Source organism: Charadrius vociferus, unplaced genomic scaffold (assembly GCF_000708025.1).
Source record: "Charadrius vociferus isolate BGI_N301 unplaced genomic scaffold, ASM70802v2 scaffold399, whole genome shotgun sequence".
In the NCBI taxonomy this organism is placed as follows: Eukaryota; Metazoa; Chordata; class Aves; order Charadriiformes; family Charadriidae; genus Charadrius; species Charadrius vociferus.
The window spans coordinates 161,491-172,431 of record NW_009653080.1 but is presented as its reverse complement, the minus strand read 5'-3'; the positions used below and the strand labels follow the sequence as shown (position 1 = coordinate 172,431).

At 48.6% G+C, this 10,941-nt stretch overlaps 1 protein-coding gene across 1 annotated transcript in view; it reads left to right on the top strand.

The window, feature by feature from the left end:
- The first annotated feature begins 249 nt into the window (after positions 1–249).
- Positions 250–10,941, top strand: part of ALPK3 (alpha-kinase 3) — a 25,616-nt gene continuing 14,924 nt past the window's right edge. Inside the window, exons 1-3 of the mRNA XM_009893138.1 lie at positions 250–281; positions 425–463; positions 3,692–3,813. Coding sequence (XP_009891440.1) covers positions 250–281; positions 425–463; positions 3,692–3,813 — 193 coding nt within the window. The remainder of the gene's footprint in view (positions 282–424; positions 464–3,691; positions 3,814–10,941) is intronic.

The following is a 10,941-nucleotide window of genomic DNA, read 5'->3' as shown; positions in this document are numbered from 1 at the left end:
CAGAGGGTGACCAGCTCAGGCCACCTGCTTGCCAGCAGAAAAGTGGGCTTGCAGCGGTCTGTCCTCCTGCCTGCCGTTTAATTGAACTTTTCCCCAGGGTGGAGTTGCCTGCTTTGAGCACAACGCTGTGGATGGTGCATGGAAGGCTCAGGTGCTGCTTCTTGGAAACCAACTTGTATAAATATCCTTACACTTATTCTCTGCGGTTAACGACCATTTCATTTTTACAGCCTTTGATTTCAATTGACAATGTGGCTTGCTCGTCCTGGCAGTGAGCCTGAGTAAAGCAGCTGTACCTTCTTTTAATAGGAACTCTGACCTGTGCAAAACGACTCATCATTAATATGTCTCTGTAACGGTTTGTTTATTTCAGCTCCTTTCCATGCTTCTCTGTCTAATGGTTTTTATGCTGTTTTTTGCTTAGCTTATCAAGCAGCAGATTCTCTCCCTCCAGTTTAGGAAGGTAAAACTATGTTGCATTAAACTGCTCTGACCGAACACTTCGCTGAATCTGACTGCACATGATTAATCTGTAATGCTTTGGTACTAATTAGTTAGTAGAGAGCCCTGAAGTGATCTAACAGCCTTATTCTGCATGATTGGATCCCTAATACTTGCTTGAGCTTCAGACAGCAAAGGGAATGTTCATCATAATTCCTGCGTTAAGGTGCAAGAAATATTCCTCTTTCTTAGCCAAAGGATGGGTGTTCAGCTACTTCTTGATATTAAAGTGAGACTTCCATACAGAGACATTAAAAATTAGATGTGCCTGCCCTCAGACTTCCCAAGAAGAAAACTTTCTTCTCCCCCTGCCATCCTGTGCTTTCTTGTGAAAGGTCCTTACTCGTTTGAACTCTGCCCTGAAATGCACTTGTATGATTGTACTTTGCCTTTTGGCAAAATAGCACTTTTGGAAATCGGTTGACATTGCTGGTTTGCTGCAGAAGCAAGCAGAGGAATGACTGTGGAGGGAAAGGCCTCTACAGAACACCCCTATAGCTGCGGGACTGCTAAACAAAAAGTCAGGAAAAGAAAATAATGATGAAGGAAAAGATAATAATGATGCACTCCCCAAATCTCCTTTTCCTGCAGACTGCTTTTGTATGGAAATCCCTCTTTAATGTAAAAAGGCTACTGAATTGCCAGTGTCCTCTTCCTAGGCTCCGGGGCTTTTTCTGCAGCAAAGATGATTTCTTGAGTGCTCGGAATTACTGGTTTAGAAAGCAATTTGAATTGGATAAGTCTGGTTGCAGCTGGAGTGAGTCAGCTGAGAGCCCCACAGTCTCTAACCCCCCCTCCTGTGACTAATACAATGGTTTCTTTGAAAGATTAAATGGACCTTCCAGGGCTTCCTGCCAAGTGTACATTGGGCAAGTCTCCTCTGATTCACCTGCCGTGGCTGTGGAGCCCCCAGCTTCTGGTGACGCTGCTTTCCTAAACCATTCAGTAGCCTTTGCTGTATTTCACCTGTTTGCAGGATTTGCACTGAATGGACCAGACTTATTCCTGGTGCTGCCTGCTGATACCGGTGGCATGGTACTGGGATTAAACTTGGTCCCGAGTGTCACTATGTGTGTGTGCATCACTTTTTTTTTTTTTTAAGGCACTGATCTGGTTGCTCTCCTGCTGGGGTATGAAATGTTCATTGATGCTTGGGAAGTGCCTTATGTGGATCTAAAAGGCATTTACTGGTCTAGGGTTGGGGATGTGTGTCAAAGCGGCCATCAAAACCCCACCAGTAACTGCCTTGGTACTGGGTTGTCTGCCTTCCTCTTTGGAAATGGGAGTTTTTTCTCCTGGGGTTGGAGTATGGAAAGGTTTCTCTGTTTTGAAACAGCTCTTGGCTCCCACAGCCCTTTCCTGGCCCTGTAGTTGTGTCAAGAGTTGCTTGCCAGAACCAGACTCCTGGGGACCATTGATTTCCCCAGAAAAGAGTCTAAGCTGTGTCATCTGTTTTTTACCCCATCCCATACATGTGTTTGGGTATAGGCAGCGCTTATAACCCTTGTTCGGTAGATAAGTCAAATTTGCAGCAGCCCTAGCTGCCCCTGCTCCGTACCCTTACCCAACACAAAGTGCCGGGGAGCTGGATGAGGCTCCCACTGCATCCCAGTTGCTTGTTGCTCAGGGATTCATCTCCCTGCATCTCTTACAAACCCGTTCTAGCAGGAAGCCAGAGCAAAAATCATAGCGCTTCAGTCTCCAGGTAAGTTTTCTGGGGGCGTGAGACAGGCGGTTGCTGTGGCTGGAGCAGTCCTGGCACCTTCAGCCATGCGTGGAGTTCAGCCCCTGCTGCAGAGCCTGTGAGTGCACCTGATCTTTCTGGGTTCGTGCTAAATGTGGTTTGGTTTTTTGATTTTTCCTGAACGAGTCTGCTTCCTCAGCAGGTAGAGCATGAATAGCAGCAGTACCAGCATCCTGCCTGCAAGCTGGGGGCTGCTTGTGAGGCCAGGGTCCTCCTCGGGGAGCCCTCACCACGTGCTGTGAGCCTTTCTGCTCGTGGTGGAGCTGTGTCAGGAATGGTTTGGGGGTTTGTCCCACCTCTTGCATGTCTCTAGAAGCTGATCACTTGTTTAAGGAATGTCTTTCACTGCTGAAAATTATATAAGTAGAGCTGCCAGCTACTGGTTCTCTTGCAATACGCGCTGTTTCTCCAAAGGTCCTTGTGCTTGAGACCTTCAGTTCCTCTCTCCTAGTATAAACGTGTAGTGTTTTAACTGCAGAGGGAAAAATGAAAGAAGCTCTTCCCTTCCAAAAGCCCCAGAGCACTACCCAAATGAAGACCCGAGTTGGAATTAATCTTTTTCCTTACTTAAGAAAGCCTAGATCTTCTGGGGCGCCTCTTGGTGATGTTCCAACAGGGTTGGCAGTGCTGGATGAACACACTGATTTAGTGCTGTCCTGGAATAGTGCTTAAATTACTGGAGGATCTGAGGTCCATTTTTATAAGCTTAATAGATTGCGCTGGCTATTTGGATAGTGCTGGCTGTTGGGGTGTCCCAGCCTGAACTTTGGGGTCAGTGCCTGAACTCCTGGAGTATATAGTGCGAGTGCCTACCTGCAGCAGTGAGAGGTGAAACAGGGAATGGGTGTCAGCTTCACATATGATTCCTGAGCTCAGGAAGCTGCAAGCCAGGCTCAAGGTCTCCTTCAGTGAGCTGCAGCAGACAGCTTGTCTTAATTCAACGCTTTCAAAGAGGGCTCTTGTGTTCGGGAGACATATTCGGTTCACACTTGGCCTGAAATTACAGTGTGAAGTCTTCACAAATAAAGTAAAATCCTGGTGAATAGAACAACACTTGAAGCACTGGTGGTGCGGTACTGGGAATGTGAAGCTGACTTTGTTAGGGTCTTGCTTTGAGCCTGCTGGCTGATCCAAGAAATGTTCCGGTGTAATTGAGAATTAAAATGGTTCCTGACATTCATTAACCTGAGAGCCATAAGGGCTCAGACAAAGGGAACGTCTCCCAAATGACACTTTAAATTGACAGAGTTATCTTAGGAGTGAAAAAATAGTCAAATACCCTGACACTGGACTGGACTTGTGAACAACCTAGTGTAGGGATGATGGGAGGGAAGGCGGGCATTTACAGCAAGAGTGCAGGCTTCTGAGATGAGATAGGAAGGGGACCCTTTGATTTTTTTTTTCCTAGTACTTTGATCTCTAAGAAATGCCTCTTGAATCTTCCAGGAGCACCTTCTGCGCAATCATTTCTCAGCTGACGGAGGAAACCCAGCCACTATTTGAAACCACTATCAAATCCCGTTCTGTGTCCGAGGACTCTGATGCTAAATTCACGTGCGTAGTGACAGGTAATAGTGTCTTCAGTGAATAACCTGGTCCTGCCGCACTTGCTGGACTTCCGCTGGTTAAACTCTAGAGCAAGTGACAACAAGGCAACACGTTAACAAGTCCACTGTTGTCAGACTGCCAAGTAAAGATTCAGAAATTGCATGATGTTTTCAGCTTTAATTTAAGGTGGGGGGGAAACACCTGAGATTGTAAAGAGGCAAAGGCATAACCTAACATCTCAAACAAGGCAAACGAAAGACCAGAAAATGGAATATGCTGGTTACTGCTTGGGCCAGCTACATTTTATTGTCCTAATCTCTTCTAATCCTGCTCTCCATAACTCAGGAATGTGCAATTTTGAAGACTAAGGCTATCATACTGGAGTCAGCTCTGACTGTCTTGGCTGGCTGCAAATGGTTAGAGTGCAGCTGCATTTGCATCAGTGAAACTTTTGTGTTTGTCAATGTCATAAACAAAAGCCAATTTCTGCCCAGTGAGCTAAAATCTAACCTTGGGCAGGAAGGGGTTAGGCCCATAAGAGGAGAAGGGGGAGGCTGAAAAAGAGGTTTGGTGCTAAGGCATTGTGGTGATGTGGCATGGTAGTGCATTGGCGTAAAGGCAAGTGGCTCCTTTGCTGATGAGCTTTTGTCCTTTAAATATAGAGACTCTAAAACCTCTTTTTTTTTTTTTCCGTAGTATGTACTTGTTTACAACTCTTGCGATCCTTCCTGATGTTGCACATGTTATTTATTCTGACAGGTTACTCAGTGAGAGACGTTAAACAAGTTTGCAGGTTTTGGAAGGAAGGAAGGTATCTCCTGTGAGCCTCTTGGTCACAAGGACCAAGGTTTTTCTAAGGTTTAGGAAATCTAGTTTGCCATTAGAAATGTGCTGTGCACCAGGAAAACACAGACTGAACCTTTCTGAGAGCTGCTGGCATTGAATTCTTGGCTTTTCTCACATGGATTCACTTGTTTTATGGGTCTGACTTTCTGAACTTCACAGAATTCACAGAATTCACAGAATTGTTAGGGTTGGAAGGGACCTCTGGAGATCATCTAGTCCAACCCTCCTGCCAGAGCAGGGTCACCTACAGCACGTTACACAGGACAGCGTCCAGGCGGGTTTTGAATGTCTCCAGAGTGGGAGACTCCACCACCTCTCTGGGCAGCCTGTTCCAGTGCTCCACTACCCTCAAAGTAAAGAAGTTCCTTCTCATGTTAAGATGGAACTTCCTATGTTCAAGTTTATGCCCATTACCCCTCGTCCTATCACTGGGTGCCACTGAAAAAAGACTACTCCCATCCCCCTGGCATCCTCCCATTAAGTATTTGTATGTATAACTTGCAGGGGTACAACTGATATGTTGATTTTATTGATGCTTAACTTCCTAGCAGCACACTTTTGCCCGAGAAGCAGGAAGTGGGCTGCTAGGGAGATACCTTCAAACCATGCCCTCGGTGATTCATTAGAAGAGCTTTCTCAATAAAAGTTTTCTAAAGGCAAAAGCTTGACATACCATGTGGCAGCATGGAACTCACCATTCTGCAAGCCAGGACTGTCAGAGGTCACAAAATTAGTGATGATGTTTAGATATGCTAGGAAATCCTGAGTAAGAGCAAATACAGTTCTATCTTCCACCTCCCCTTGCTGGAAGGTGTAGAAGCGCTGCAGACCCAGAACGTGACTGCTTACTGCAAGGACATGGGGTAGCACTGCTCTCCCTTTCAGGATTTCTTGTGCCTCATCCTGGCTTCTCTCACTGGCTTAAGTCTTCACTTGAGATTGACAGTTCCTTCTAAAAAACTGCATTTCCTACCAAGTCCAAACAGTACCATCAGCTCCAAGAGGGCTTTGTCAAGATGAGAGATGCGTTTGTGTGGCTGAGCTCTAGTTTACCATTAGGCTGGATGGCAGACAGGGTGGGAAGTGCCCTGCGTGTGTGATGCCAACATGCTCCTCTTGGGAGGAGCATGGAGAGATAATTTGATCAGCCCTACCAAGGAAGCCTGGTAAATGCAATGTCCATGTCCTTTCCAGCACCTCTCCAGGAAAACCTGGAGAAACTCTTTGCTGTGTGTTGTGCAAGAGACATGTTGGCAGGGAATAACTTCCTTTGCTTCTACCAAAACCCAAGTATCAATGTGTAGAGACAGATCCAGTCTCTGTCCAGTTTGTAGCCCTTCCTGCAGTCCACCCTTGCTCCTGATAGGCAGGACACTGCCTTCCAGTTTTGGATGACCTGCTGGTGCTGTGTAGCACAGCCTGGTGTATTACACCAAGTTGAAAACTTGACCTGATACTAGTCTCATTTTCTACTCAAGTGCAGGAAAGCGTCAAATGAGCATCTTCAGTGTGTAGGCTATTGCAGTATTTTTGTACCTGGTAAACTAGTCTGGAGGATGTCTTTAGGTACTTAAATTAATAAACCTACAAAATTAGGAATTTTCATGGAAACACCCTTAAAAACAGCCTGGACCACCTATGCCACATGGCCATCTCTTGCATGTGGTCCTGTGGACTGCTTTAGGAGCTCAGGATCTCCTTGGGAGAGAGGGGCACAAGGTGGAAAGCTAACTCTGACTGCAAAGTCTGATCAGTAGTTCAGATATCTCCCCCTGCCATGATGTTTACATTGAACTGGGAGACATTACGAGGAGAAAGGAAGTGGTGGTTGCATCCCTGGCCAGTGACCAGAGTGGACCCAGTTCAGTCCTACTGCTGTGGCTGGAGTCCAGGGACACTTTGGTTCATAGACTTGCAAGAGGCAAAGGGCAGACAGTCAGCTGCTCCTGTTATGACTCTCAAGCCCCAAATATGGATACATGACCTACAATAACATCTTTTTTTTTTTCTTTTTTTTTTCTGCTTCTTGACCAATAATGAAAGTTACAGGGTAGTCCCACATCTGTGGATACCAGTGACTTCCTAGGCATGTCCTAGGATGGCAGCAAGATACAAGTGTTTGAAGAGCTGGTTTCCAAAATGTGCTTGGTGGTGCAGGCAAGGAAAAAAAACAAGTGAGGCAGAGGCAGACTTCCTGATGCTCTTGGGTGGTTGCGCAAGCCCTCCTTTCCTCCTGTTGCCTAGTTCTGCCTGCTACCGATGTCCCTAGTATGTCTGACTTGATTGTTTGGGGTCAAATCCTGCGTCAGTTATGGCATGTTTTCTTTTTTAGACAAAAATAGTTCATCCTTTGTTCTCTGAGAGATGTGAAAAAAGGGAATGAGAACATTTCCATTTACTGTGCAGTTTCTTGCTGAGCAGAGTGCACCCTGCTTCTCTGCACCAAGTGTTTTCCTTGGTGGGTCTGTCTGGACTTCAGGATCTCAAGGGTCATCACAGATTCTTCCCAGTGAGTGGATATTTGGCTCTTCTCGGAGAGTGGCCCTTATTTGAGGTGCTACTACAAGGATTTTACAACTTTTCAGTCATTTCTATATGGCATTGGCTGGGAAGGAGAGATGTTGGCTGATGGAATGTGGGGGCTTGGGTGAAGGGGGCTGTGTATGTGCCTGCATGTTAGGAAATGTACAGGTTAGGGGCTGACCTGCTGGAAGGCAGTTCTGCAGAGAAGGACCTGGGAGTCCTGGTGGACAACAGGATGACCATGAGGCAGCAATGTGCCCTTGTGGCCAAGAAGGCCAATGGCATCCTGGGGTGCATCAAGAAGAGTGTGGCCAGCAGGTTGAGGGAGGTCATCCTCCCCCTCTACTCTGCCCTGGTGAGGCCACATCTGGAGCGCTGTGTCCAGATCTGCCCGCCCCCCCAGTTCAAGAAAGACAGAGAACTACTGGAGAGAGTCCAGCAGAGGGCTACAAAGATGATCAGGGGCCATCTCAACATGAGGAAAAACTTCTTTACTTTGATGGTGCCAGAGCACTGGCACAGGCTGCCCAGACAGGTTGTGGAGTCTTCTTCTCTGGAGATACTCAAATAAAATAAAAAAACAGATCTGGAGGGATCCTGTGCAACCTGCTGTAGGTGACCCTGCTCTGGCAGGGGGTTGGACTAGATGATCTCCAGAGGTCCCTTCCAACCCTGACCATTCTGTGTGATTCTACGAATGAGGCCAACTGGGAGAGGTGATGACTGGATCTAGCCAAGACCATCGTATATCAGTACCGGGTATTGCCCACTGTTGTACAGCTACCTCTTCAGCGCCATTTCAGCCCTCCTTAGGCAGGTTCAACCACTCTAACCTGGCTACCCAAATCATCAGCTCGGGAGATCAGTTCCATCACTCCCTTCATGGGTCAGTGCTTGTCCTGAAGGAGTGTCCAGCCGGGTACCTCTCCCATGCTACACAGTTGCTCTATCAACATGGGCATCTGCACTGTGTTGAGTAGCACATCCCCCAAGGGGGATGGGAACAAAACCAGTCTGGTTTTGTTGTAGGGCTACGGAGGGGAAAGGGCTCTGCCCATGGCTTGGGGAAGAGAGCTGGGGTGACGTGAGTAGACAGTTGGGTGCTTGGTGAATGAGGATTTTAATAAGCATAAAGGAGTTCAACTTGTTGCATCTGTGGTGGCCCTCTTGGGGAAATGTCTGAAGGACAAGACTGAAGTGCTTGGATGAAGGATTTCTGGATAAACGCAGGGGCTGTGAGAGAGGTGGATGGGTGGGTTTGGGGATGGGGTAGTGAGTACAAGAGCAGAGAGCAGGCTGGTGGGAGATGAGGATGCCTGGGTTTGGGGCAGCCAAGAGGGATGGAGAGTGAGCACTGCTCACAGGCCAGTGGCACGGGGAGCTATTGCTCTTAGTGAGTATCTGTTCCACCTGTGAGCATTACTCTAAGCCTCCTTGTCTGCAGGTGATGGGGAGATTTAAATCCATAAAGCCAGAAAGGATGAGATTTTACCACTTTTCCTCCCAAAACTGCCTGAAGCCCCCACTCCACATAGCTTGTGTAGAGCAGAAACAGAAAACCATGGGGATTATGTGTAATTGATCTAAACTCTTTCCACCTTCCAATTTGAGAAGACTAACTCCTCCCCACCCCCAAAAAATAATAAAAAAAAAGAAAGTTGCTTTCAACTGAATTTCACTGGCTGATTTTTGGATAGCTATTGCAAGAACAGTTTTGGATAAGGTCATGAAAGCTTTGAGGACTTCACAGACTTTAACAGCTTTGGGAAAAAGAATGTTTGATCCTAAACCTAGCAATCTCCCTGGGGAAAAAAAAAAAAAAATCCTTGCTCAGAAAAGTCTCCTGGGTCCTGCAGTTGCTGGCCATCGTGCTGGAGCAATGCTGCAGGAAGACATGCTTCCTAAAAAACTTTTGCTGGGCTTGAAGAGGTGCAGCAGATGCCTGCCCTCCTCCTCAGGGATGCCCGGCACTGCTGTGTCTGCAGCTGCGGGGCACTCGCTGGTGACACGGGACCAGCTGCCGGCAAATCCCTCTGGGCACCAGCTGGATGGGGTTTCTGTGGGAGTGACAGGTTTCAGAAGGACGAGTGCTTGATTTATGAGTGGCTGCTCTGTCTTGCAATGCACTTCTGCTACAGGTGGGCATCCAGCACCCCACAGCATGGCATCGCCCACCGATGGAGCTCTCAGCTCAGCCACCCAGTCCCAGCGGCACCATTGAGACTGGCCCATCGTGGCAGCCGGGCACGCTGTGGATGTTGTGGGGATGTACACGGAGTGATGCCTGTCCCTCGGAGCAGGGCAATGTATTCTCTAGGCAGCCTGAAGATGGATGTCTGCAGTGTCAGCACTAGCTCCCCTCCCCAGCCCAGCACAGGGCATGCCAGGGAGCCTCGTCCCTCTGCAGGCGTCTCCATCCCCTGCTTGGCTCCGGTTACAGCCCCCTGGGGAGGGACGGGTGATGTTTGAACAGGCAGCTGGGGCCACTGTTTCTTCGGAGGGGGGGTGGAAGCCTTTCAGCATGCCTCTGGTGCCGGTTTCCAGCCAGCACTTGCCTGTAGCTCCCTTGTGCTGCAGGCTGGAGCGAGCAGCTGGGGCTGCTCCCTCGTTGCCTGCACTGGGCTGGTACGGTGGTAGCCCCTGGTAGGGAGCAGGTTGCCTCAAGGACACAAGCACTACAGGTCAAGAGGAGTCTACAGGAGGAAAAGCCTTTCATTGAGGCAGTGTGCAGCTATAGAAATTGCAGCTCTTTCCGGCAGATGTCAGCTGGGAATGGGAATCAGCTGCAGAGGCCACGGGGGGACATCACAGGGCTTCTCGGAAATGATATGCTTGCAGTTCCCAGAATGAAGTGCTGTGATTGCTGTTCGCAGGCTATTAGGAAAATCTACCTGGCAGCTCGCTGCATTACGGACCTGAAGGTCTCGCCTGCAGAACAGCCCATGGGAGGGGTAGGATTGCTCTGGGCAAAGTGTGAGCTGTGTATGAAAATTGTTTTGTTCCTCATTCCTGGAGCAGAAGGAAACCGCCACAGGCTCGTTCAGCTCAGGGTCTTGCTGCCAAGTATGGTCAGTAACTAATATTTGTGGAACATAAAAGCAGCAGCATCGATCCCTGATGATCTCATCACTGGGATACTCCTGGAGGCCTCCTCCAGTTAGCAGCTTAGGGCTCATTCACTTCAGCTGCAAGTATCAGAGAGCTTTGCGCTTCTGCTAGGAACTGGTTTGGAGGGCCAGAGAAGCAGCAAAGAGCAGACCGTGGTGAGATAGGGACTGAAGGGGAGGATGGAGAGCTTTGCGTGAAAGGCTTCAGGAGCCTTCAGGAGTCATGACTTGGCTTCCTGCAGAAGAGGAGGAATGAGGCACTAACCAACAGAAAGCCAAAGTTGCAGATGGCAGCAGTGGGAGGGGAATGAGAGATGGATGTGAGAGATGTACAGGCAGCGAGTATGGAGAGGGTAGATGCAGAGGCAATGCAGAGTAGGAGACCTCAGGGAGGAAAGGAAAGAGAATAGAGTAAAATCGGGGCTGCGGGGGTGTTTGGGCTATGGGGATGGCTGTTGTTCATGGAGGAGAACAGGAAAGTAAAACTCTGCTGAGGTTATTTCCTCAACCCTGTCTGGGGCAGCAGGCTAAGTCCCTTGAGGGCCAGAGGGCACTGGAGAGCCCAGTGAGCAGGAGGATGGGGACACGGGGTGCGTCAGAAGAGCAGACGGGGGTGGGGGGAACCAAGCGATATCTGAGGAGGAGACCCGGCATGTGCTGCTTTTCTGAGCC